The sequence below is a fragment of the Amblyomma mixtum genome, chromosome 4 (genome assembly GCF_055824585.1).
Source record: "Amblyomma mixtum isolate Tamu chromosome 4, ASM5582458v1, whole genome shotgun sequence".
Classification (NCBI taxonomy): Eukaryota; Metazoa; Arthropoda; class Arachnida; order Ixodida; family Ixodidae; genus Amblyomma; species Amblyomma mixtum.
In genome coordinates this window covers 105323670-105351557 of record NC_143015.1, presented here as the reverse complement: position 1 = coordinate 105351557, position 27888 = coordinate 105323670, and the positions used below count along the sequence as shown (strand labels likewise).

The 27888-nt window shown below is 46.8% G+C and overlaps 2 protein-coding genes and 1 long non-coding RNA gene across 5 annotated transcripts in view; all 3 read right to left on the bottom strand.

Moving 5' to 3' along the window:
* Nucleotides 1–27222, bottom strand: part of LOC149347697 (uncharacterized) — a 50787-nt gene extending 23565 nt beyond the window's left edge. Inside the window, exon 1 of the long non-coding RNA XR_016292614.1 lies at nt 24513–27222. This is a non-coding gene — a long non-coding RNA (uncharacterized LOC149347697). The remainder of the gene's footprint in view (nt 1–24512) is intronic.
* Nucleotides 1–27559, bottom strand: part of LOC149347696 (multiple inositol polyphosphate phosphatase 1-like) — an 85342-nt gene extending 57783 nt beyond the window's left edge. Inside the window, exons 1-5 of one of the 3 annotated variants that reach the window (XR_016292612.1) lie at nt 17648–17692; nt 16756–16832; nt 14766–14829; nt 13851–13960; nt 9701–9740 (exon numbers count right to left, since the gene is read on the bottom strand). The gene's annotated coding sequence lies outside the window, so the exon portion shown is untranslated. Of the gene's footprint in view, nt 1–9700; nt 9741–13850; nt 13961–14765; nt 14830–16755; nt 16833–17647; nt 17693–19181; nt 19332–21510; nt 21599–27545 lie in introns of those variants that run through there. The other 2 variants (XM_089587361.1, XM_089587363.1) reach the window with 2 other exon arrangements.
* On the bottom strand, nt 22–11880 carry LOC149347698 (uncharacterized). The gene is made up of 6 exons (XM_089586034.1): nt 11805–11880; nt 8401–8513; nt 6066–6139; nt 2993–3111; nt 1440–1528; nt 22–222 (listed from the first exon to the last, which is right to left on the bottom strand). Exons 1-5 carry the CDS (start codon nt 11878–11880, stop codon nt 1455–1457), a joined length of 456 nt encoding a protein of 151 aa, XP_089442160.1. The 3' UTR covers nt 22–222; nt 1440–1454.
* Nucleotides 27560–27888: the final 329 nt, after the last annotated feature.

The following is a 27888-nucleotide window of genomic DNA, read 5'->3' as shown; positions in this document are numbered from 1 at the left end:
TAACATTGGCTGTTTTCCTTATTTTCTGTACGCGTTGCCGCAGCATGTCAACCAGGAAATATTCTTCGTACCAGGCTGCTTCGAGCAACGACCCACGTGGCATCCTGCCTGCGCCCTTTATCTCGCTCCACGTGAGACTCGAGACTGAAACATGCAGGGACATGACGCATGATGCTTCTACCGCTTGTCTCCATGACAACGAAGAAACTGCGTCCAATTCCGCTGCACATAACAGGAGAAACACGGTTATGAACAGGCCTCAATAAGTTGTGATGCGCAATTGGTGTTTACCGAAGTGCGAATAAAAAAAGCAAAGCCTTCAGTAATTATTTCACCTTAAATGGCAACTGCACCACTTTTTGAGAATTCCGTGAAATTCAAAGATTCAAACCTATGCTGGCAGTAGGTAAAGCACGCTAAGAGTTTTTGCTCAGTCATTTAAAATAGTGACGTAATCGAGGATTGCATTAGGCTTATCCTCAGAGCTCTGAAGGAGAGTCCATTAGTTTGGTGCGACGTCACAGAAAGAAAGATTTCAAGATATCACTGCCATGGACCACACCCCGCCGTGCCTCGTTTGATGCTGCAAAATAAGTCTCGGAAGGCTTTGCCTGTGGGGACTGTTTTTTTTTGTCCTTTATAGTAAGTGGTTATGTGTTGTAAATGTACCAGCGCCTTCAGTGACGTCATTAGCTGACCCCCCCACTTGGCGCTGCACACTTCCGAGAAGTGTGAAGGCCGCAATTTTTTTAATCGTCGATTACTTCACCACTTGAAACGCTAGCCCAAAAGGACTTCACATACTTTACCTGCAAGTTTCACACATTCGACCCCTTTAAGCTCATCGATGTTTAAAACCTGCAATTAGCCTTTAACTACCAGCAATTTCGTGATCGGAGCAGGCAAAATTTTCGCGCCTATCGCTTTCAGCGGCGACGCCACGTTTTTTTTGTTTGACGTCTGCTTGAGCGACTAAAGTGCGTGGTAAAAAAAAGACGAGTAGGGTATTCCCAAACTGGGAACAACCCAAGCAGCACAGGTAATCGGCCCAATAATGCAGTTGGATGGCTTGACTCTAGTCCACTGCAGGACCGGCATTTGTCAATACGTTCCCAATGTTGGGCCAGTTACATGTGATGCTTGGGAAGACATCGATGAGTTACCGGTTCAGATTGAGCATGAGATTAGATGAACAGTTATATAGTTTTAAAGTGAAACTGAGTGCGACAGCAATTTTTTTTTCTGCGTCAATCCTGCACATACAGGAAGTGCACGCTTAACACCATGAAGTCACAAAACCAGAATGCCTGGTATAGCGCTTCGATGTGCACCGACGAACAGGATGTGCCACCCTTGTGCCCAATGCCCCCAGAGCTAAATATTTTCGCTTTAAAATTTATTAATGCGAATAAGTAGGAGTAAAATAGCTGAAAACTTACCTTTGTGGTTCAGGCTTATGTTCTGAAGTTTTTGAACCCTGCCACCGTGTCGTTAGGAGCGAGGTACCGCGTCCGGAGCAACCCTGACGCTGTAACATAGCAACAATACTTAGTACACGGGTACGTTTAAAGACGAAAGTAAGTTATGGTGAAAACCTCCTTAACCTATACGAAATGGCACCGTTGAGTAATCAAGCAGATCACTACGCTTAAATCAGAGCATTTCCTATTCCATATCGGTATACCAAAATTATATGTTTTAGGATGCCACGAAGCCACATACTGAAATGAAACCTCCTACATATCGGTAAAGATAAAGAAAGCTGTTATCAAAGGCACGTGAAGGGCTATATCTTGCAAGCATTCGCCAGCGTTCCTGTGTTGCCTCATAATGACAATCGTAGCTCAATAGAGAATATGTGAATCGCACAGTTTCTCATAAATACCTTCTAGAAGTTTCAACATAATACCCTTTTTATGTTGACACTTTTTATAAAGAGCAGATTACTATTTGATCTTCATTTAAAATAACGGTTCTCAGCTATGACTGTCTAGATTTAAACAAGTAGAAGCTATTTCGAACGGTTTAGGTTTATGGAGGTTTAACGTCCCACAGCGACTCAGCATGACTGACTCCGACCCGAGCACACAGCTTATGCTGGTGACGAGGGCCAAGCCAGCGGCGGAGGCCAACGGGATCCTAGAATAGGGAAGACCGACCACTGCTCCCTAACTCTTCCTTTTGTAACAATAAATGTTTTTACTTATATTACTCCTATGCGGGACGCCGTAGTGGAGGGCTCCAGAAATTTTGACCACCCGGGGTTCTTTCACGTGCACTGACATCGCACGGTACAGGCCTCTAGTACTTCGCCTGCATCGAAATCGACCTCCGCGGCCGGGATCGAACCCGCGTCTTTCGAGCCAGCAGCCGAGCGCCATAACCACTCTGCCACCGCGACGGCCACATTCTCGTTTAATTAGAGCTTTATTTGCATTTGCATGCTATCACAGTATAAGTCGACTTTGCTTCGGTTTATGAATCTGGTTGGTCCATTTGGAAAAAAAGCCAGGATATCAGAAGCGTGTGATGCAATAGTAACCGCATGCACGTTTCGTCCTAGGAATGCAATCACATCAATTTTAGTGTACGACCTTGTTTGACACGTGTATAATATTTGTGTAAAATTTTATGATGCAACAATTATGAAGTTTCCCATGGTATAGCTTTTTTCATTTTTTCAGCAGGCTTATGCTGTCTTCACAGACAACAGCGGAAACGCGTGGGCAGAACCTCAGTATTTGAACCTCAGTGGTTGGAGGGGGGGGGGGTTATTCTAGCCCAACAACCAGCCCAGAGCTACGCTGTTCTTTGTTCCTCTCCCCTAATCAAGAAGCTATCACCCACGCGTTCTTTACGCGTTCTGGTGAGCCGAAAGTCTTTAGAAACTCGAAGCCAGTGCGCACCAACACACGTACAAAAAAAGCTCCTTTGGTTTCAGGGTTTGCTGTTAGCTTAAGTCATCAATGAATAAAAAATACTTGAGACTCACTTCTCGACGACGCTCCTGCTGGCTGGTCAGAGGATGGTGCTTGCGATTCCTCAGCCATGGCAGGGGTGGTCGACGGCTTCGGCGAAGACTGCGGCTCGCGGGGGCTAAGCCTGGGGTTCCTTCTGGCAATAGGAACGAACGCGACTCGGAATGGAGGTTTAACGTCCCAAAGCAACTCAGGCTATGAGGGGCGCCGTAGTGAAGGGCTCCGGAAATTTCCACCACCTGGGGTTCTTTTTTTTTAATTTGTGGTGTCGATCCACGGGAGAATAATATTGAAATTATTCTGCCCATTAAACACAATAACAAAGTGGATTGGACGGCATCCCATATCGGTGATTGGAGTGCCGTCCCCACAGCTCCGTTGGAGAGAACCGGACGCGAAATTCAGAGGTTGTGGGCTCGGATCCCACTGGCATGGTTGTTTTCGAAGCGTAAGCTTCACTATTGTCTTTGGGGCGCTTGCGGTTTTCATTTTTATTTGACCTTCAGATAAAGCAATCGAAAGGAAAGTGCATAACTGGCCCCCTGGGAGTGTGGACACCTCAGTCATACTTACTACGTGGCGGTTGTCACAGATGTGCGCTGCACGCGACAACGTTGAGGCAAACACGCGGCACTGACGCGATAGGCTATCGGCGTTGATTGTGCTGATTGGCGTTGGCGTTGAGAACGTTTTTGACTGCGATGATTTTTAAGCAAAGGAAGTGCGGATAACTGGCTCCCTGGGTGAACCAGTGGACGCCTGAATATCGATTTGAGGTAGGTGGGGTGGTATGAGCGAGATGTGGCCTGCTTGCGTTAGCGCTGACAATGTTATGGCAGACTCGCGGCACTGCAGGAATAGGCCGCAGCATTCATTGGGTGAGCAAACTCTCGGAATCAATCATCAACTACCATTTTCTAGGCCGGCAGGGTGAGTACCGAGTGTCCAGAACGCACACAACGTTACCGAGGCCAAGCCACGTACAGTTGCCTGATATTATAATTATCATTCTCCCATGGATCAACGCCATAAATAAAAAAAAAAACATTCTCCTATGTACCTTGGTGTCAGTGGGTGTTGGTTTCCTTTATATGCATGTCAAACGAGCCCCTCATTTCCCTTCCCTTGTTTTAAAAATATTTATGTGTTACATGATTGTATACGATCTTTGTATCTTTGCATAAGGCCAAGAAAAAATTTCTTGAACGTGCTTAGGCGCGACTTAATGCGTGAATGGGTTCCAAGAGCTTCAAGTAACAACGAGACCAACAAAAAGTTCGCTTACCCTGATGAAGAAATGTATAATGCAATAATAACCTCACACACTTTTTGTCCTACAAAGGCAATACGATAAATTTGAGAAAGTCTACGACCTTGTTTGACATGCATATAATATTTGTATAAAATTTTATGATGAAGCTTTTATGAAGTTTTGCATGATACAACTTTTTTTTTTCACTTTTTCAGCCATCTGTACTCATCATCCAGGAGCAACCAATCCCTGCCTACCTAACAGTTGACGCACTCAGGGCACATTTCCAACTCATATTCCGGGTTCCCTCTCACTATCCTGCCAGTCTTCTCATTACCAAGCCACGAACTTCATTTACAGACATAATTGAAGCACATCGCGCCATTCTGCCGTCTGAGTTTACACCCGTCTCTAGACCATCCTTGCCACTTTGGAGCCTGCACAATCCCCGTATGCTTCTTTCAATATATGGCATCAGGAAGAAGATCGACTTCTCGCCGATAGAACTATAACAAGTCACTCTTGAATGTTTCCATGAGCACCATGCAAACAGGCTGCACGTCTACACTGACGGCTCAGTGAACCTTATCAGTTCTGCGGGCTCCGTGGTCATCCCCGCAAGAAACTACCGCGCTTCGTGTAGCCATTGAACCCATCAATCAGCAGCACCCTAAGCGGTGGTCTATCTTCACTGATTCCAAAGCTGCCCTCCAAGGCTTACAAGGGGCTTTCCGCCGTAGAGCCCATGGAGAACTGGTCGCGAAAATTCGACAATTACATCACCCTGCCATCAACAAAGGACATGACATTATCTACCAATGGCTACCGGGGTACATCGGCATAGCAGGCAATCACCGCGCAGATAAGGTCGCGCGAAAATGTCACCACGACGGCGATCCTGTGTCAATCGCCATTTCGAGACCAGGCACAGCGGGCAGGCTTCGCGCGCTTGCGCGGGACATCACGCTTGCCGCGTGGATTTCCGGCCAATTTCAAATTCACGTTTAAATCCTTGGATCCAGATATCAAGCTCCGGCTTGAATCCAGCCTACCACGACGTGAAGACTTTCCTGTGCCGCCTCTGGCTTGGTTTAGCTTTCACCAACCATTACTCTTTGTTAATCGGTATGACTGATAGCCCTGCATGAGCCATCTGCAGGTATGACGAGACTATAACCCATATTCTTTGTGACTGCCCTGCCTACAGCGCCGAAAGGCAGTCTCTCAGGCGTGCGCCGGAGCGTCTAGATCCACGTCCACTGACGGAAAAGATTCTCGGCCGTTGGCCGCGGCGATCGTCGGCGGCGAAGGCCTCACTGCTCCGCTTCACGCGAACTTCTGGCCTGCACGATAAGCTGTGCCTTCAATGAACACTGACTTTTTAGAGGGACTTTACTTTTCTGCTACTCTCCTTTCTCTTTCATTTCTTTATCCCCTCACCCCTTTCCATAGAAAACCGATTATTCTTCCGGTTAACCGCCCGGCGTTTGCTGTTCTTCCTCCTCCTCGTCATTGGTTTAGTGGGGGGGGGGGGGGGGGGTCTTCTAGTTCAACAAATGGCCCTCAGCTGCTCTATTCTTTCGTCGCTGTCTCCTATTGAAGAAGCTATCGCACACACAGTTCGCTCGCAAGGTGTTTCGACCAATGCAGAAAGTTGGGCGAGTTCGTAATAAATGTTGAACTTAGCAAAGCGCAATTAAAAGACAGGGACATAGAAGAAGAAGCACACAGGACAAACGCTTTTGTCCTGTGTGCTTCTTCTTCTATGCTCCTGTCTTTTAATTGCGCTTTGCTAAGTTCAATGTGTGCCGACAAAGTATGGAAAAAGGGTTAACCTTGGAAGTGGAGAGCTTCGCTGTCTCTTCGGATGGCTCGGGGTCAGCTCGGCACGGTGGTCGGTTCCCGAACGCTGAAAGTGAAGGAAAATACAAAAATGACAGGGTACGTGGCTAAACATTCTAGAAGTGGTCGCAACTGTACAACTAAATCCTTCGTTCGTGTATTGCGTTTTCCGAGACATACAAACTTACTGAAAGTTTCTATTCGAACAAAAATCGCGTCGCAGTTTCTGTTCCAAAATTGAGAATCGCGGTGTCTAGTGCCGGAAGAGACACATGAGCAGCTGTAACTGTCGTTCGTCCGTTCGGTTTGAACGAAAAAAGGGGCCTGACAAAAGTACGCCGAATTCAGTTTTTGTGAGGTCCGTATTCTTGTCATGCAATGCACAGCTGGCTGGCTGTCGAGTACGGGTTACACTCAAGTTGAAAATTCCGCTAGCGTACACGCCTTTGCAGAGCGGTGAGCACCACACCCTCACCGGAAGTTATAGCTAAGCCCTGCTTATTCACTATTATCACCATATTAGGCCAGTTAGCTGGCTGAGCAGGTTTATCAACTGCACAATGACACGAAACCGTCTATAGGTGGCACAAATATGTTCTGGCTACCGCCACGATTAAGTGGCACTTCCATCTCTGCCATCAATATGCTCCGCGCTCTCACTGAATCCAGCGCAGCCACCCGACAATAACATGTCAGCCTAGCTCTTAGAAGTGAACTTAATTTGGGTTAATATATACCGATTGTAGCAACACGTTAAGCACAACTCCCGTTTCTAGCATTTCTACGTTGAATACTTCTAAAGAAACTCTTCACGGTGCATAAATGCTGAGAGAGACTAAGCGACTTTTGACCACACAGGATTGCGACACGAAATCCCCGGATACTGTTGGTAGTTCATTCGTCGAGGATATCCGCCAAAAGAAACGGTTCTCAAATAAACATTGAAAAAAGTACATCGAATGTCCAAAAACTAAAAACTGAAATGCCCAACCACTACATAAGAGATTCTGTAGTGGAGAACTGTCGATTAAAATCCCTACCTCCTGAGATTCTATAACTTGCACTGACAATGCAGTGAACACGACACTCATGAAAGCGCATTCCTAGACCACTCAAGTGGGTTGAATCATCCTTGCACATGGTAGACAACGTAGTTAAATCACGTCCGAAATGACGGGCGCTAACTGAACCAGCCAAAATCTTTGATAGGCTTTAGTGGGGAGGAGGAGGAGGAGGAGGAAAACTTTTATTCCTATTTACAGTGAGAGGTCGATGGGAGGAGCCGGAAGGGCCCGCGGTTCACAGAGTCAGTTATCCGCACGTTATCTCAGCCTGGCATTTAAGACCTACGCGATAAAACGGCCATACGGTATAAATTGTATTCTCGAAAATTTCAGAAAATAATTTTGCACACATTGTACATATGCAGCTCCCTTTAAAACAACATTTCCGTTGCTAGGATTAAGAACAATTATCACCCTGTGACATGCCTTAGTGGTTTAGTTAGTTTAGCTTAGTTTAAGGGGTTTAACTTCCCAAAGCGACTCAGGCTATGAGAGACGCCGTAGTGAAGGGCTCCGGAAATTTCGACCACCTGGGGTTTTTTAACGTGCACTGACATCGCACAGTACACGGGCCTCTAGAATTTCGCCTCCATCGAAATTCGACCGCCGCGGCCGGGATCGAACCCGCGTCCTTGAATTCAACTTATTTCTTACCACATTCACAAATACAAAAATGTCAGGAGACAACATTAGTTAGCTCTTTTGTTGTTATTGGCTATTTATAACTAAAACTAACAATGGAAGGCAAAAATGCCAGCCGCGACATCTAAAATCTAAACATGAAGCACCTGAGCTGTGGCAAACAGGAATAAAAGGGCATGGAGAGGGAAAGAGAGGAAGGAGCCAGAGTTGGTTTAGGTTGAAGTTTATGGGGGCTTTAAGTCCCAAAGCGACTCCGGCTATAAGGGACGCCGTTGTGAAGGGCTCCATAAATTTCGACCACCTGGGGTTCTTAAATGTGCACCGACTTTGCGCAGTACGCTGGCGGGAGCGACAGTAAGGATAGGGGTAGGGCGGAAATATACACTATGCGCAATGTTAGGGGTTCCGGAAAGGATGTGCCAACGTCTCTATTCGGTCCTAAAAGGCACTGCGCCACATCATCGAATCCTGAAGTTGTTTTAAGAATGTTGCAAGGAGCCTAAAAGGGTCCTTCGCTAATCTCAGAATATTCCGCTGTGGAAAAATTGCTAAGAGCCACTCATACGTATTCGAATAAAATTGCGCTGAAAAACCACATTAGCTCTCATCAACAGTCACTCACCCGTCCGTGTAGTGTGAGGAAGGCTGGCGAAGATGATGGGAGCAACTTGCAACAACCATGGGTTCCGGCCCCGAGTGGGTTCGATGACGCGAAACCTCCCGGCTGCTTGATGGCTGTGAAAGAGCGGAGCTTTTTGAAAACTGTCATCAAAACACACTGCATCTCTTCAAACCGAAATGAATAACAAAGACACGTCACATCCAACAATGAGAGAAAGCGTGCCACAACCAGTGAGCGACGTTATGTTCCTATTTACGCGAACGCGCTCTGGAAACTAAGTGTGCTTACGACGCTCATATCGATGAATTTCGATAGAAGAAAAGCACTGGTCTGGCCCATTGCGTAATTCAATTAAAAACCGCTAAAAGACGACATTAGTCGTCCGAAGAGTTTGTTTATTTTAAGACGCACATCAAAAGTGGGGAATAGTTATAGTCTACCATGAAAATAGCATGCAGCCAACAATCGTACTCCAGACAACGTGTTTATTTCGATCACTTGGCCTGCCTGATATTATAGTCCATTTTACCAAGTCGCCAGCCATCAGGTTTTACATTTGAGCTTTGCATTTTGCAGTGATCCACGCATACACGCATGCCCACTGGCACGCACTAAGAAGGATTTATCTGTAATATTGACTACTCTATACAGCAAAGCAGACATTTGGTCTAGTTGGTGTGAATTCATAATGGAAAAACAGCGCAAACTAAGACAGAGAACACAGAACAAGAAGGTAGACACTACAAGCGCTTACAGTGTCTCCCCTCTTGTTCTGTGTTCTCTGTCTTAGTTTGCGCTGTTTTTCCACCATCTATTCCATATAAGTAACGCGCGAGTATATATTTCAAAGTCGTTAATATCCTCTTGTCCGCAATCGTTGTAAAGAGTGACATGAAGCAAACGGCGTCAAACGTTATTTCACGCATGACGTGCATTTTATTTTGCTCCCATACTGCGTGCTGGTCAACGAGCGTGTGATCCCGGGAGAGAAGTGCCAATCGCACTCGTGGATCCTGAAACCAATTTCGCCACATCGTCGAACCCAGCAGCTGTGGGCACGAATGGCGCTCAATGTAGTCGGGCAACAGTGTTCATGCAGCGCGCACAGCGCTCCACTCCCGTTAGTTCAGAAAGAAGGTGCTCATTAGACAAGAAGGTGCTGGTTAAGAAGGTGCTCGCTAGTTGAGTACGAATGTGTGGCCCCGTGGAACAGAGAGTAAATGCAGTGAGTAGTACCACCAATTACACTTACCACCCGTTATCCTGCAGCATATGCAGCATAGACGCCGAAGTTCAGGAAGAACAAGGCGACTGCTACGCAGTGAAGAGCCGACAGCATCCTGCGAAAACGACACATAAGATTGTTGCCACGCGTGTCGCAAAAACATTTACGAAGGGCACTTAAGACTACATACACGGTTTAGATGCGAGAGCATTATTTTCTATTTTTATTTCCGGCGTATTGTTTACTCGCTTACTGAATTTTCAATCTTCCTTTCTAATCACTCACCTACTCATTAACTCAGAGTCATAAGGCGACGCATATGTAAGAAGTGCACCTTTGTTCTCCAAGTAGCAACGCTGTTTTGTGGCCTATGTAAAGGAATAGAAGAGGTTTTCTGGCCTATAGGATGCGGGCACGCCCCTCGCAAATGGAAAGCCCTTGTTTCAGTTCCGCGCCTTCCGAAGAAATTGTGTGTTTTATGACACGGCGACGTCAAACACCACCCGGTTGCGTTGGCGACGAGCCACACAATGCCTTCGCAATAAAAAAAGGGCTGAGGCTTAACTTGGTTAAGCCTGGAGAATGCGAATCATCATCGTGTCGCGTAATTTGGAGGCGCACAACCACAGCGACGGCGCGAGGTGGGCCCCCGTTTCTCAACTGCCGGGACGTCATCGTGTCACGTGGTGTGGCATCATCGTGTCACGTGATTTTGAGGCGCACAACCACAGCGACGGCGCGAGGTGGGCCCCCGTTTCTCCACTGTCGTGACGTCATCGTGTCACGTGGTGTCACGTCATGTATCACGTGATTTGGAGGCGCACAACCACAGCGACGGCGCGAGGTGGGCCCCCGTTTCTCCACTTTCGTGACGTCATCATGTCACGTTGTGTGACGTCATGTATCACGTGATTTGGAGGCGCACAACCACAGCGACGGCGCGAAGTGGGCCCCCGTTTCTCTAATGTCGTGACGTCATCGTGTCACGTGGTGTGACGTCATGTATCACGGGATTTGGAGGCGCATAACCACGGTGAAGGGCTGAAGTGGTAGCTTAAGTAGTATGCTTCGTATAAAAGGCACCGAATACCTAACCGAGGTCTCAGCTGGAACTCGCTCTTTCATGCCACTAAAAATTTCACATTCTTAGCTCTGAGTTTTCTCTCTCCACTGAGCACTGATCGAGAACTCTGTGCCAGTTTTTGGAAGAGAGGTGTACTTCAGTTGTAAAGATTAAGATGTTCGGCAGCTGCAGCGGCAGAGGGATCACGCGCCGCGAGACGAGAGCGGCAATTGTTGAAGCCCGGACCTGTCCTTGAATTCTGTGCCCAGCCTTCGCAACAGATATACTGCTGCAAGTAAAGCCTGTTTTATCTTTGTGAAGAAGAAGGCTTTGAGGGTTGGCAGCGGCAACTGGTGGCAGGGCCCGGTGGCGGCCTGGGCGCATCACGTTGGCGACAATGTCGCAGGCATAACAAATAGGGAGGTTGTTCGTTGTCCGTCGTTGGTACAAACGTTGAGGTAGTGGTCGGGTGGGAGGAAACAAGGTAGACCATGATGGAGGTGAAACGAAACGAAAGGCTATTTGGTGGGGTCGTTTGACGGCTTCGGCGTAGGTAAACCGCGCTCCAACAGGAGGCTGGGAGCAAACCGATGGTAGCGCCGTGCACACTTGCGCCCGAAAACGTGCGGGAGTGTCGGAGACAGTTTAGATGGATTCGGGACAGCGGGAACAAGCGACAGAGTCCAAGCAATTTCCTCACAGACAAACTGCTTGATCTGGCAAAGAAACGAGCTGTCCTGTTCAAGGCCTGGACTTTCTCCATCGAATATGAACCAAGCAGAGCACCGATGCCTCGCACTGGCTGACATCGGCGCTGCTATATCTTTCTTAAGCGACAAACAGTGCCGCTGGCTGGTTTTTCGCGTCGCGTCGCAAATTCGCTACTTATCGGGGCTTTTCGTCGTCCTCTCAAGACGTCATCTTAGGGGATTTTCTCTCCCAACATCACGCTGTCATCGATTGCACTCGTGCCGAGGTGAACTTGTCCACTTCGGCGAAGAGCCAGTGGGCATTACCGCAACCACGAGCGCCAAACTGACCTGGGCTGACGACTTCGTGATCTCTATTAACTGCGACTCTACTCCCGACGACCCTAGCATCTTTATCCCGTCCGACGCCTGCGCTTCTCGGCGCTGTCCACCTCTGCCGTTCGCCGTGCTTCCAGTCGCAGCTGGCTGCAGCTGCCGGCCATCTTTTGCTTTACAAGATATGTGGAGATTACAGCGCTATATATTATATCTGAAGGAAGCAGGTGGAAGTCATCAAGTTGGCAGATGTCTAGAACAAAAAGTGTTACAGGATTTATAGGGAGTAATGGGTTGACGTTGGAACAGTTGTGACAGTTGAAAAGGAACTGTTCAGTGCAGGCTGTAGGCGCGACACAGCAGTCTGATCTGGCCAAAAGCACATAAGGATTTGCTCGGCTACGTTGTGAGTGTCCTTCTCAGGTACAACTATCTCACTAGGAGAGTTGGTGATGCGATGTGGCTAGCTATGTGCGGCCACTCTCATCAGCTGCGCAAGGTTCTTACTGCGAGATTCAGCGTCTCTCCACCACTTGGTTGACTGGAGTAATGCATCTAAACTAAAGTGCTGATTTTAAGTTTGAAAAATAAGTTATAGGAACGACCTTCCTATATTTTTTGCTGAGCCTCCCCAGAGTGTAAGCATGCGGGCTCTCGCGCAGCAGCGGCTCCCATGACACTTTGTCAGCTGCTGACCCTAAAACCCGGGTTCGATCCTGGCCGCGGTGGTTGAATTTTGACGGAGGTGAAATTCTAGAGGCCCGTGTAGTGTGCGAGGTCAGTGCACGTTAAAAGAAGCCTAAGTGGTCGAACTTTGCGTAGCCCTTCACTACGGCGTCCCGCATAGCCTGAGCCATACCCCCCCCCCCCATAAACCAAACCAAACCTTCTTGCTGCAGTCCGTGTCTCGTGCTGCAGAGTCCTGTGCCCGCTCGCCCCTTTTTTCCCCTCCCCTACACCTCATGGCCATTACTCCCTTCTCTCCTTATTTAACGACCCGCACTGCCTTCTTTTTATGATTGTATCAGCTTTTTCGTGGCGTCGTTAATGTAGGTGGCTTTTTCTCGCAGTGTCTCTGAAAGGATACAGAAAATATGCTTGTTATATATGCGTAACCTGGTTCCGTATAATATAGAGCGAAGTGTTTTCTGAAGTGGTTGATTCAAAGAAACACTAGCTTTACACCCCAGCAAGTACTGGGAAATTACTTTGTAGAGGTGGCAGTAACGCGGCTTGTCCCATGTTACCATGAGTGCCAGAGGCTTAGCTCGTCTAGCCCGAATTGTATTGGGCGGATGTGGAAGCATGCAAGCTTCTCAAGGCATCGGCAGAACTTCGTTTGTCTCCCATATTCTAGGATTCCAGGGTATTCTTAAAGAGAAAATGATCAAATCTCTAATATTCTGCCCTTACAACTGTTCAGTTCAGTTAAGTTTATTTTCCTTAAAGGCCCCCTTGTATCAGGGGTATTACATAAGGGGAGGGATTTTAATGGAATGAGCAAACAACACAGCGAATAATATTACTGATCTCCAAACAAGGAATATCATAAACTAAAACTGTGGCGTCTATCGAGAGGTTCCGCGAAATATGTTAGAACTCGATATATTCCCCTGAATAGCGCCAAAATAGGAGAACTAATTTAAGCCCATTCCAGCGGGGCGGGCAATGAACTAGGCTTCTATGCTACATCTAAACGGATTCATCGTCATTCTTGACCGCCATTTCGCATTACGACTGATCTGTACATTTATGTGTGGAATAATGGATGCGATATAAACGGAGGCCAAATCATCAGTCGCGTTGTTACGGCGACAAAACTAAGATGAAGAGGCATGCACTAGGCGGAAGAGGGCGCCAGGCAGAATCCGGTCGCGCAATCGTCAATTCCGATCTTAAGCCTACCGCAGTGACACCACGGCTTTACGTAACCGTAGCGCCAAGTAACCAAGAGCTCTAAGTTTAGAACAGTTTCTTGTGGAACCATTTTTGCAACCACGGTCGTGTAGGATGGAAGCATTTTAGTTAAAAAAAATACTTCACGCTCTAGCGTGCCCTATACATTGAAATTACAATTAGATGATCCAAGGACCATCTACGGATCTTCCTGAACGCACTCGTGTCTCAAGTCCCTCACCCGTCTGTTGCACTGAGTGACGACCACTACCACGCGCCACGGCGCAGGTATTCCACACGTAGTCTTGTCAGGCTTCTCCGGCGATGACGGGTGTTGGGCGGGTGGTCACACTGAAAGAGATAGACAAGGAGGTGATGGGAATCCTGCATCGGAAATCAAACTGAACTCACTGAATATGCAGTTGTGCTGCCGGCAGTTGCGGGTATCTGCGAATCGCACTGGCAAGACATTCACAGAGAAGAACGGTCGCAGCGCTCTGGGCATGAGAAGCTCTCATTAGCTTCCAGCCACTGCCAGAGCAGTTTTACTGCGCTGGGAACGCTGGGAAGTGGGGGGTCTAGGACGAAGGTGATGAAAAGCGGTGGTTATAGGGTAAAGGGGTTAGTGGCAAGTACAAGACACTGACGTCCATGGTTCTGCTAAACACGAGAAATTAAATGCTATCGCGACAGCGACACCTTGCGTAACGTATTCGTGATGAAACCGGCAGAGGCGGGCGTACAGTTTACAAAACATGTAAAGTCGGGTTAAATATGACAAGGAACAAAGTATGAGCATTCATTTGCCGATTAATTCATAATTTTATGTGGTGAGCACCGTTTTTTCTGTTGTTTAACAAATTTTCTTCTGGGCGTATAATATTGAATATTCGTTCTCATATTTAGCGGAAGAAAAGCTAAAAAAAACGCAATTTTGTCCAAAAAGTTTGTTTCCTCTCGCATTACTACCGACTGTACATGCACCACTCTACAAGACGGCAATACACAATGACGAGCAATTCAGGTAACACGCCAGACAGTTAAATTTTTCAAGTTTGCACGCAATGATATGACAGCACGACTGTTCTATGAGCTAGGCAGATGGGCAAGTTAGTTGAGATAGCACTGCGTAAACATTGCTGTTATTATTACTAACCTTATGCGCGCAGTATGGCGACGGATGCAGGGGAAGTAAACACCGGTCGTAGGCACATTCCGGTCTGCGAATGGATGAAGCAGAAAGCAGCGTACACCTTAGCGCAAAACGCAAAACATACTACGACAAGAGATGCGCGTCAGGAGGGGGTCAGCTTGCTGAAAATTTCCGTATGTTTCCATAGAATTTATGCAGTCAGTATGATGCATACGGAGTCGGTGTGGAATATATGAAAAACACGTATGGAGAGCGCGTATGACGTATTGTACACTGTACAGAAATCACAAGCAAATAATGTGGAATGCTTATGGACTCCGCAGAGACAAAACATAGATTTCTAACTGGATGTACAATTCTATATATTTTTTCTTATCTTATGGACTCCATATTCCCATAATTACATACAAGCTGCTATAAACTGTCTCTGTTTCGATTCCTGGATAATCCTACCACTGCTCTTGATGAGATCGGTGCTTTGGATAGAGATTAGAGAGTCACGGCATGCACGAAGAGCTGTCAAGGCCTGCGGCATAAGCTTGATGCTGTCGACCAATCATTAGGATGCTCAAAATAGAGCGACTGCTTCCGAATCTCCCCGCGATGAATTCTTCTAGAGCTCTCGCTTAGGTAGTGAAGCATTATAAGCATATTTGGCTTTTTGTCCATCTTTTTGCCACATTTGTCACAATACGGCTTTGTTGTCAAACATCCCATGTACGACGCCACCAGTCAAATGATCAGGTGGTCCAGAACCGCGTATAGTGACACAGAGACGTATGATAACCCCACAGTGCATATTCTGGATAGCCCCTGATGCTAATCTAGGAGAAACGATGAACCATGCGTCGCAGCCTTAAAACCTTTTTCGGATTTCTAACCTGGAGGCGCTTTGCGTTTGGTGGAACCGGTTACGATAGTTAACTTGTGAGGCACACCGTCGGTATAACCACCAACTAACATGTCTGGCACTGTGGGGAGTGGCATCAAATAAAGGCCACCGTGATAGCGACCGAGCAACAACTGCTGGACTTCGGATATTATACAAAGGTTGGCTGATCACGTCAACGACGAGGAGTACTGAAAGGTGAACCTGCTCCTGTTCTGCGCTCGTGCTCACGTACAAAGGGATTCTACCTGTGCAACGTAGGGAACCCTGATTGCCGTGGTAACACTCAACACCGCTGTACATGGATAGCAATGCAGATGTTGTGCCTCATCCGTCCTCTACCACTGCTATAAGTGCCACTACCTTCTCCGAGGGGGCTGTAGGACACATTAGTTATCAATACTGGCTGGTCGCTTAAAAATGGACCCAATAAACGGCCGAGCAATACGGTTTAATTTGCACTAAATTTTTCCTTCAGGCTAGTGGTATAGAGTACCGAACGACGACTGAACTGAGAGACACGAACAGAAAAAAATGATCGGTATTGGATCCTGCGGATTCTGTGCAATGAAACTAATCAAATAATCAAAAACCCTGGTCCATTTTTCAAAAAGTCTCGGAGAGTTTCGAAGAACTGGTGTAAAGATTATTTAAGCTGCTAAATGTTTATTTCTCCGTGGTCGAGAAAAGCAGCCCCAACAAGAAGCTCCGCCTTCGAAGGGGACGTGCGTGCCAAGCTGCTTTTAGTATGAACAAAGAAACACAACTTCGTAACATAATCACATATAAAATTTCGACAAAGCAAATCTTGACAAGCACGTTGGGCTCGCCACCGTTCCGAAGGAACTCTTCGCTGAGAAGGAAAACTTCAGATCTACAGCCGTGCAACCGGCGAGGTGGAGAAGACAGCTTTGGCACTTCTGGAAAAAGTGGTCTTTTAAAACTAAACCAGGAAGCTCTGACGTCCAAGGGAGAGCAGTTGAACTGAGCTTTTTCTTTGGCCAAAACCCACAAAGTGGTGGTCTTGTCCAAGTCTATCATCCTTTGTACCTGCGGTTGAAAAATTCGATGCATTGTCTTAAAACAGCATTGAGGGGGACTTACCATGGTGTGTGAAAGTAAAAGACCCGTAGTTTAATCAGTGCGGCCTCCTGGGTCCCTTCCCTAGTTTCTTCGTCCTCCTGAAATATCGATAAAGATGTCCTCTGGCGAATGTACCAAGTGACAAAATTGTGCACGCTGTATTATGAACCCAAAGAGAGAATTTTAGGTTTTTTGATTGCTTGCCATGCTTAGCCATGGGCCTAAATATTATAAACCGATCTGATCCTTTACAAGAATTGAACGTTTCTAATCGTCTGCGTAGCTGAGTAACGAGAGAAGCAAGCCTCTACTTTTCAGCATATTTTATAGCCACAGTAGACTTCACTTATTATTTGTGAATGTACTAGAATAGACGATGGCATGCAATGTAGTCCAAAGAAAACACAAATTTTTTTTCTCTCCCATTGTTGCCCTCCGGCACTCCTAATTGGCTCCTAATACAACGCAACCTGTTCCAACAAGAGGTTTGTCAGAAAAATGAAAAGAAGGGTATTAGCTACTCTTTGTAGACGTTGTATCAGGATGTCTAATTGCTATTGCATTTTCCTTTTTAGGCCGGTGGTTCAAGTGTTTCTTCTTTTTGTATTAATATTTGAAGTTGTCTTCATTTCTTACATGCTAAACTACATAATTTGTTGTTGAGGCACAGTAGCACGCTATAGACACCTCCTGCTTCTTAGTCTCATTTGTTAATGACCACAACAAGTCAACATGCTGCTGTAAAAAGAAAACCCTTCGTTTTCATGTTCGTCATTCGACGGTGAGCATCGATGCTATGGTGTTCGCGCTGCGAACGTTCTCGGCAAGTGTGAGGTGAATAAAATAATTCGAGTGTCAGAAAGCTAGGGCTGAGATCTCAACCACTGTTCACTTATACTAGACAATCACTCACCGGGACTGTAGTGGAACGAATGATGAGATGGACAGCTTCCCAGGGTGGGCGTTCATGAGCGACGCAGGTGTGTCACACGTAGAAGTTGGGCTTTCGCTCCCCTGCATAGGGTAAATCCTATCTCAGAATTGGTGAGTCATAAAAAAAATAGCAGTGACGGTAACACTGTTACAAGAATTGAACCGCACTTGCTTTTGAGCTGCTTAAAAAGTAACTGCAGTAATTTTCCGGCTGTTGATTTATTTTGCTGAGGGCTGTCTTATAAGAGTATGAGAAAGCCCTCATACTCACTTTATACATTTACTGATACTGTTACTACTGCTCTTTTTCGGACAGCAACATCAATCTTCTTTAAAAACTTGTTTTGAAATACTAAGAAGATAACTTTACATAAGCAAAACTCTGGATCAAAACGGAAACTTCCGTGTGAAGTCCGGAAGTTGCGACGTCAGCCATGATGTGATGCAACTCTTGGCAAGCAAGCCGGATGCGCGAGTTTTCCGCGTTGTGCCAAAAGCCAGTCGGCGACAGAACAGCAGAAATGACTACTGCATAAACAACGTCAGTAAAAATGAATCGCCGTCTACCGATGACCCGCCGCCAACAGAAAGCAGGCTTGACCAGGATCAGATTTTCTGAGGAGGCACTCAGAGATCTTAATACGTTAGCGAGGGGGAGCACTCCGAGGTGAATCTGTTCCTACTCCGAGTCACCGGATCCTCCTTAGAGTCAATGCTTAGATTGAATATACTCCTGCTAAGCGTTTGCGCTCAAGCACCGTGGAGGAAAAAAGTAACAGACCCCTCCTCAAAGTTCCGTCCCGCTCCACTGTGTGTGGGGGTGTCACCTGTCAAAACATTTCTGGTGCTGAGATCGGTGCAGTGGGCTGGTTTCGACACCAGAAGTAATTTGTTAGGCGGAGCCTCCACGCAGAGTGGCAGGGCTCGAAACTTGGAGAGGGGGGGAAGCGGGGAGTTGTTACTTTTGCTTCCGATGGTACAAGATGAGCAGAGCAGATGTGCAGATGAGCTTACCCTGAACACTGCTGCAAATATTGGAGGGAACTTTTAAGCAAAGCTTTAAGGGTACAACGCTAGAGCGTAATAAGTTAATGTCCATGTATACAGAATTGGTCATTTTCTGCTTTACATAGTGGTGCCCTCAAATGAATAAATCCAAGTGTATAAACACTATCTACACCATCTATACCTTTCAAATGTAAACTCTCTATATAATGCAAACATAATCCTTTCGCGTGACGCACAAACTGACAGTTAAAACATTGGGTCTACACTGACGGCTCTCAAATCAGTATGTAAACCTCACCACAGCTTCTGAGGAAAGGAAAACAAAAACAAGAAATACAAATATGAAAACAAATATGAGCCTGCTTACAAGGAAGTCTATTCATCAACCAGAAATGACAGAACGGCCTATTACTGACCACCAGATTGCCAGACACTTAACATTGGCTGTTTTCCTTATTTTCTGTATGCGTTGCCGCAGCATGTCAAAGAGGAAATACTCTTCGTACCTGGCTGCTTCGAGCAACGACCCACGTCGCATGCTGCCTGCGCCGTCTATCTCGCTCCACGTGAGAGCCGAGACTGAAACACGCAGGAACATGAGACATGATGCTGCTGCCAGTGTCTCCATGACAACGAAGAAACTGCGTCCAATTTTCCTGCACAGAACAAGAGAAATAGGGTTAGGAACAGGTCCCAATCTGTTGTAATGCGGAATTGGTGTTTGCCGAAGTGAAAAAAAAATGCAAAGCCTTCAGTAATTATTTCACCTTAAAAGGAAACTGCACGCTAAGAGTTTTTACACAAGCATTTAAAATAGTGACGTAATCTAGGATTGAATTAGGCTTCTCCTCAAAGCTCTGGAGGAGAGTGCATTAGTTTGGTGCGACATCACAGAAGGAAAGATTTCAAGCTATCACTGCCACCAGGCACACCCCGCCGTGCCTCGTTTGATGTTGCAAAACAAGTCTCGGCGGGCTTTGCCTTAGGGAACTGTTCTTTTTATGCGAAGCATACTACTATAGCTACCACTTCAGCCCTTCACCGTGGTTATGCGCCTCCAAATCACGCGATACATGACGTCACACCACGTGACCCGATGACGTCACGAGAGTAGAGAAACGGGGGCCCACCTCGCGCCGTCGCTGTGGTTGTGCGCCTCCAAATCACGTGATACATGACGTCACGACAGTATAGAAACGGGGGCCCAAATCACGCCGTCGCTGTGGTTGTGCGCCTCCAAATTACGCGACACGATGATGCTTCGCATTCTCCAGGCTTAACCAAGTTAAGCCTCAGCCATTTTTCTTTCAAATTAAGTGTTCATGCCTTGGAAATGTACCAGCACCTTCAATGTCTTCACTATGCGCCCCCTACTTGGCGCTGCGCTCTGCCGAGAAGCGTGAAGGCTGCAATTTTAATCGTCGATTACTTCACCACATGATACGCTAGCCCAAAAGGACTTCACATGCTTTACCTGCAAGTTTCACACATTCGACCCCTTTAAGCTCATCGATTTTTAAAACCTGCAATTACCCTTTAATTACCAGCAATTTTGTGGTCGGAGCAGGCAAACTCTTCGCGCCTTTTGCTTTCAGCGGCGACGCCACGTTTTTTTGTTTGACGTCTCCTTGAGCGAATAAAGTGCGTGGTAAAAAATAGACGAGTTAGCGAACCCAGCTTCTTAATATGCTGAAGTGGCAATGGACGAAGGGTATTCCCAAACTGGGAACAACCTAAGCAGCAGCACAGTTAATCGGCCCAATAATGCAGTTGGATGGCTTTACTCTTGTCCAGTGTAGGACCGGCATTTGCCAATGCGTTCCCAATGCTGGGCCAGTTAAATGTGCTGCTTGGGAAGACATCGATGAGTTATCGGTTCAGATTGAGCATGAGATTAGAAGAACGATTACAGTTTTAAGGCGGAAGCCAGTAAGGCCTCATCGTTGTAAGCAGGAGTTGTCCACGGAAATGTCACGCTTTTCAATTGGTCGTGAAGTCACAGTGCGCGAATTTCAAACGGGGCCAATTGCACTTTGGCTAGTAACCATGCAACCAATTAAAGGGATCGTATAGTGATGCTCCAAGTGGGACTGAGTTTAGTTAATTGCTTTATTACCAAATTAGCCTATTTAACACTTCTAGTCAGGGCAGATAAGTAAATAAAAGCGAGTAGGAAATTGGTCGAGTTCGGTAGTCGAACCCCGGTATCCGGAGTGCGAGGCGAGCACGTTACCACTCCGCCATGCCAGCTGGATGGTTTGAAATGAACAAAGGCGCGTCTAGTGAATACTGTGTCTTCGTTCACTCCCATCTTCCTCCATTCCCGTTACGGCGACGTTCAGGTGTCCACCGAGATACCCGAGACGGATACATTTCCTTTCCTGGAAAGACAATTTACCGACGAGCAAGGTGTACAACCGAACGGGCGATGGCGTTCTATGGACTCCCTGGCATCGTTGGAAGACGCTGTCGCGTTTCAATCTTAGAGGCGAAGCCTAACGTCTTAACAACGCATCAGTGGCACAAGCAGCAACACCGCGTTCAAGGCTTTCGCTTCACCGCACTTCAGTTACGCTTTGTCACGGGTTCTCCCGTGGCCGTCCATCGTTCAGAGTTTGCCAGCCGCTAAGTCAACAAAGTGCCCGCCTGAATTTTGAAAGTAAAACTGAGTGCGACAGCAATTTTTTTTTTCTGCGTGAATCATGCACATACAGGAAGTGCACGTTTAACACCATGAAGTCACAAAACCAGAATGCCAATGCCCCCAGACGTAAATATTTTCGCTTTAAGATTTATTAATGCGAATAAGTAGCAGTAAATTAGCTGAAAACTTACCTTTGTGGTTCAGCTTATGTTCTGAAGTTTTTGAACCCTGCCACCGTGTCGTTAGGAGCGAGGTACCGCGTCCGAAGGAACGCTGACGCTGTAACATAGAAACAATACTTAGTACACGGGTACGGTTAAAGACGAAAGTAAGTTATGGTGAAAACCTCCTTAACCTATACGAAATAGCATCGTTGAGTAATCAAGCAGATCACTGCGCTTAAATCAGAGCATTGCCTATATCATATTGGTATACCAAAATTATATGTTTTAGGATGCCACGAAGCCACATCCTGAAATGGAACCTCCTACATATCGGTAAAGATAAAGAAAGCTGTTATCAAAGGCACGTGAAGGGCTATATCTTGCAAGCATTCGCCAGCGTTCCTGTGTTGCCTCATAATGACAATCGTAGCTCAATAGAGAATATGTGAATCGCACAGTTTCTCATAAATACCTTATTGAAGTTCCAACATAATATCTTTTTTATGTTGATATTTTTTATAGAGAGAAGATTACTCTTTGATTTTCATTTAAATTAATGGTTCTCAGCTATGACAGTCCAGATTTAAACAAGTAGAAGCTATTTCGAACGGTTTAGGTTTATGGAAGGTTAACGTCCCACAGCGACTCAGCCTGACTGACTCCGCCCCGAGCACACAGCTTATGCTGGTGACGAGGGCCAAGGCAGCGGCGGAGGCCAACGGGATCCTGGACTAGGGAAGACCGACCACTGAAGCTCCACATCTACCTATCCCCAACCGCCTACTCCCTAACTCTTCCTTTTGCAAAAATAAATGTTTTTACTACTATTACTACTATGAGGGACGCCGTAGTGGGGGGGCTCCGGAAATTTCGACCACCCGGGGTTCTTTCACGGCACCGACATCGCACGGTACACGGGCCTCTAGTACTTCGCCTGCATCGAAATCGACCTCCACGGCCGGGATCGAACCCGCCCCTTTCGAGCCAGGAGCTGAGTGCCATAACCACTGAACCACCGCGACGGCCACAATCTCGTTTAATTAGAGCTTTATTTGCATTAGCTTGCTATCACAGCATAATTCGACTTAGCTTCGGTTTATGAATCTGTTCCATTTGGAAAAAAATAAGCCTGGATATCAGAAGCGTGTGATGCAATAGTAACCGCATACATGTTTTGTACTAGGAATGCAATCACATCAATTTTAGTGTACGACCTTGTTTGACACGTGTATAATATTTGTGTAAAATTTTATGACGCAACAATTATGAAGTTTCCCATGATATAGCTTTTTTTCATTTTTCCAGCAGGGTTATGCTGTCTTCATAGACAACAGCGGAAAATGCGCGGGCAGCACCTCAGTATTTGAACCTTAGTGGTTGGAGGGGGGGGGGGGGGGGGTTCTAGCCCAATAACCAGCCCAGAGCTGCGCTCTTGTTTGTTCCTCTCTACTATTCAAGAAGCTATCACCCACAACGTTCGCTCGGAAGGCGTTTCGACAAAGTGTGAAAAAAGGGTTAACCGTGGAAGTAGACAGCTCGGTTGTCGGCTCCTTGGACGGCCCGTAGTCTGCTCTGCTCGTGGTCGGTTCCTGAACGCTGAAATTGGAGCAAAATACAAAAATGACAGGATACTTGGCTATACATTCTGGAAGGGGTCGCAACTGTACAACTAAATCCTTCGTTCGTGTAGTGTGTTTTCCGAGACCTAAAAACTTACTGAAAGTTTCTATTCGAACAAGAATCGCGTCGCAGTTCCTGTTGTAAAATTAAGAATCGCGGTGTCTAGCGCCCGAAGAGACACTTGAGCTATAAGCTGTGGTTTGGTCGTTCGACTTGAATGGAAAAAATGGCCGCATAAAAGTAAGCCGAATTCAGTTTTTGTGAGGTCCATATTCTTGTCATGCAATGTACAGCTGGCTGGCTTTGGAGTGCGGGTTGCACTCAAAGTTGAAAATTCTGCAAGCGTACACGCCTCTGCGGAGTGGTGAGCACCACAACCTCACCGGAAGTTAGAGCGAAGACCTGCTCATTCACTATTATCATCCTGTTAGGGCAGTTAGCTGGCTAAGCAGGTTTATGAACAGCACGCAGACACGAAGCAGTGCAAAGGCGGTGCAAATATGTTCTGGCTGCCGCGACGATTAAGTGGCACTTCCATCTCTGCCATCAACATGCTTCGACCAGTCACTCAATCCAGCGCGGCAACCCGAGAACGCATTTTACATGCACATAGAGAATGTGAATTTCTTACTGGTTTATTTGGCATAAGAAGTTAAGGTGTTAACTCACGTTCTAGCAGAGATCTCAAAATATTCGTCGTGGCTTCCCAATACTGCATCTTTTTGCTGTTACATGCTGCTTTTTTTCCTCTGTCGAATTAAATGTTTTGAAAGGTCCATTTAGCAGGTTTTTGTTTTGACGTGTTTTACCTAATTATTACTTGCAAGTTACAAAGCGATTGGGGCAGGTGGGGGACAGCGGAGGTGGTGGTGCAGGGCGCACCGAGCACCGCTATTTCCATCGACGCCATGGCGGTTCCATCAATTACATGCGCCGTTAATGTAGTTTGCTTTTAACCACAAACAATATCACACTTTTAACGCTAGTCTCAAAGTTCCTGCTCCAAGGATAATGGATGTATTGCAGAGACCACCATGATCATTTGCGGGGAGCGTTAGTAACTATCCCAGTATCGCTGAAAAAGAGAAACAGTTAACGAATGGGCTCACAGTCAGGCCATGCGGGCACAGTACAGCAAGTGGTTGCCGCCTCTGGTGGTTTTAGCAATGCCGACTGCATAACGATCATTCCTCCATTCTGCCCTTAAAAACTGGTTATGTCTTCGGCACGCGTTCTTTACGCGTTGTGGTGAGCCGAAAGTGTTTAGAAACTCGAAGCCAGTGCGCACCAACGCACGTACAAAAAAAGCTCCTTTGGTTTCAGGGTTTTTAAACAGCGGGAAAAGTAATATTTGTTTTTCACTGCTGCTAGCGTAAGTCATCAATGAATAAAAAATACTTGAGACTCACTGCTCGACGACGCTCCTGCTGGCTGGTCAGAGGATGGTGCCTTTGATTCGTCGGCCATGGCAGGGGTGGTCGACGGCTTCGGCGAAGGCTGCGGCTCGCAGGGGCTAAGCCTGGGGTTCCTTCTGGCAACAGGAACGAACGCGACTCGGAATGGAGGTTTAACGTCCCAAAGCAACTCAGGCTATGAGGTGCGCCGTAGAGAAGGGCTCCGGAAATTTCGACGACCTCGGGTTCATTTTTTTATTTGGGGTGTCGATCCACGGGAGAATAATATTGGAATTAATTTGCCCATTAAAGGCAATAACAAAGTGGATTGAACAGCTGCCCATATCGGTGATTGGAGTGCCGTCTCCACAGCTCCGTTGGAGAGCACTGGACGCGAAATTCAGAGGTCGTGGGCTCGGATCCTACCGGTGGCATGGTTGTTTTCGAAGCGTAAGCTTCACTATTGTCTTTGGGGCGCTTGCGGTTTTCATTTTTATTTGACCTTCAGATAAAGAAATGGAAAGGAAAGTGCATAACTGGCCCCCTGGGAGAGTGGACACCTCAGTCGTGCTTTATGCCACGTGGCGGTAGTCACAGATATGCGCTGCACGCGACAAAGTTGAGGCAAACACGCGGCTCTGACGCCATAGGCTATCGGCGTTCATTTGCTGATTGCCGTTGGCGTTGACAACGTTTTGAACTGCGATGATTTTTAAGGAAAGAAAGTGCCGGTAACTGGCTCCCTGGGTGAACCAGTGGACGCCTGAATATCGATTTGAGGTAGGTGGGCTGGTATGAGCGAGATGTGGCCTGCTTGCGTTAGCGCTGACAATGTTATGGGAGACTCGCGGCACTGAGGGATAGGCAGCAGCATTCATTGGGTGAGCAAGCTCTCGGGATCAATCATTAACTACCATTCTCCAGGGCGGCAGGGTGAGTACCGAGTGTCCAGAACGCACACAACGTTACAGAGGCCAAGCCACGTACAGTTGCCTGATATTATAATTACCATTCTCCCATGGATCAACGCCATAAATAAAAAAAACATTCTCCTATGTACCTTGGTTTCAGTGGGTGTTGGCTTCCTTTATATGCTTGTCAAACGAGCCCCTCATTTCCCTTCCCTTGTTTTAAAAATATTTATGTGTTACATGATTGTATACGATCTTTGTATCTTTGCATAAGGCCAAGAAAAAATTTCTTGAGCGTGCTTATGCGCGACTTAATGCGTGAATGGGTTCCAAGAGCTTCAAGTAACAACGAGACCAACAAAAAGTTCGCTTACCCTGATGAAGAAATGCTGTATAATGCAATAATAACCTCACACACTTTTTGTCCTACAAAGGCAATACGATAAATTTGAGAAAGTCTACGACCTTGTTTGACATGTGTATAATATTTGTATAAAACTTTATGATGAAGCTTTAATGATGTTTTCTATGATATAACTTTCTTCACTTTTTCAGCATCTGTACTCATCGTCCAGGAGCAACCAATCCCTACCTACCTAACAGTTGACGCACTCAGGGCACATTTCCAACACATATTCCGGGTTCCCTCTCACTATCCTGCCAGTCTTCTCATTACCAAGCCACGAACATCTTTTACAGACATCATTGAAGCACATCGCGCCATTCTGCCGTCCAAGTTTACACCCGCCTCTAGACCGTCCTTGCCACTTTGGAGCCTGCACAATCCCCGTATGCTTCTTTCAATATATCGCATCAGGAAGAACATCGACTTCTCGCCGATAGAACTAAAATAAGTCACTCTTGAATATTTCCATCAGCACCATGCAAACAGGCTGCACGTCTACACTGACGGCTCAGGGAACCTTATCAGTTCTGCGGGCTCTGTGGTCATCCCCGCAAGAAACTACCGCTCTTCGTGTAGCCATTGAGCACATCAATCAGCAGCACCCTAAGCGGTGGTCTATCTTCACCGATTCCAAAGCTGCCCTCCAAGGCTTACAAGGGGCTTTCCGCCGTAGAGCCCATGGAAACCTGGTCGCGGAAATTCGACAACTACATCAACCTGCCATCAACAAAGGACGTGACATTAACTACCAATCGCTACCGGGGCACAGCGGCATAGCAGGCAACCACCGCGCAGATAAGGTCGCGCGAAAATCTCACCACGACGGCGATTTTTGTCAATCCCCATTTCAACACTAGACACAGCGGGCAGGCTTCGCGCACTTGCGCGGGGCATCACGCTTGCCGCGTGGATTTCCGGCCAATTTTCAAATACGTTTCTAAATCTTTGTATCCAGATCTGAAGCTCCGGCTTCAATCCAGCCTATCACGACGTGAAGAAATTTTGCTGTGTCGCCTGTGGCTTGAATTGGTATGGCTGATAGCCCTGCATGAGCCCTCTGCAGGTATGACGAGACTATAACCCATATTCTTTGTGACTGCCCTGCCTACAGCGCCGAAAGGCAGTCTCTCAGGCGTGCGCTGGAGCGTCTAGATCCACGTCCACTGACGGAAATGATTCTCGGCCACTGGCAACGGCGATCGTCGGCGGTGAAGGCCTCACTGCTCCGCTTCTTGCGAACTTCTGGTCTGCAGGGTAGGCTATGACTTACACGAACACTGACTTTTTAGAGCGACTTTACTTCTCTGCTACTCTCTTTTCTCTTTCATTTCTTTATCCTCTCACCCCCTTCCATAGAAAACCGATTATTCTTCTGGGTAACTGACCTGCCTTTGCTGTTCTTTCTCCTCCTCGTCATTGGTTTAGTGGGAGGGGGGTCTTCTAGTTCAACAAATGGCCCTCAGCTGCTCTATTCTTTCGTCGCTATCTCCTATTCAAGAAGCTATCGCACACATAGTTCGCTCCCAAGGTGTTTCGACCAATGCGGAAAGTTGGGCGAGTTCGTAATACATGTTGAACTTAGCAAAGTGCATTTAAAAGAAAGGGACATAGAAGAAGAAGCACACAGGACAATCGCTTTTGTCCTCTGTGCTTCTTCTTCTATGTTTCTGTCTTTTAATTGCGCTTTGCTAAGTTCACAGTGTGCCGACAAAGTATGGAAAAAGGGTTAACCTTGGAAGTAGACAGCTTCGCTGTCTCCTCGGATGGCTCGGGGTCAGCTCGGCACGGTGGTCGGTTCGCGAACGCTAAAAGTGGAGGAAAATACAAAAATGACAGGATACGTGGCTAAACATTCTGGAAGTAGTCGCAACTGTACAACTAAATACTTCGTTTGTGTAGTGCGTTTTGAGAGACCTACAAACTTACTGAAAGTTTCCATGCGAACAAGAATCGCGTGGCAATTTCTGTTCCAAAATTGAGAATCGCGGTGTCTAGTGCCTGAAGAGACACATCAGCTGTAAGCTGTCGTTCGGCCTTTCGGTTTGAACGAAAGAAGGGGCCTGACAAAAGTACG

What these genes read in the sequence shown, in the direction of transcription:
- LOC149347698 (XM_089586034.1), bottom strand. Translation starts at nt 11,880, where the DNA reads ATGGCCGGCAGCTGCAGCCAGCTGCGACTGGAAGCACGGCGAACGGCA. An exon ending in TCCTCACACTACACGGACGG is followed by an intron (nt 6,140 to 8,400) that starts GTGAGTGACTGT and finishes CTTCACTTTCAG; the next exon opens with CGTTCGGGAACCGACCACCG. An exon ending in AGCAGGAGCGTCGTCGAGAA is followed by an intron (nt 1,529 to 2,992) that starts GTGAGTCTCAAG and finishes GCTATGTTACAG; the next exon opens with CGTCAGGGTTGCTCCGGACG.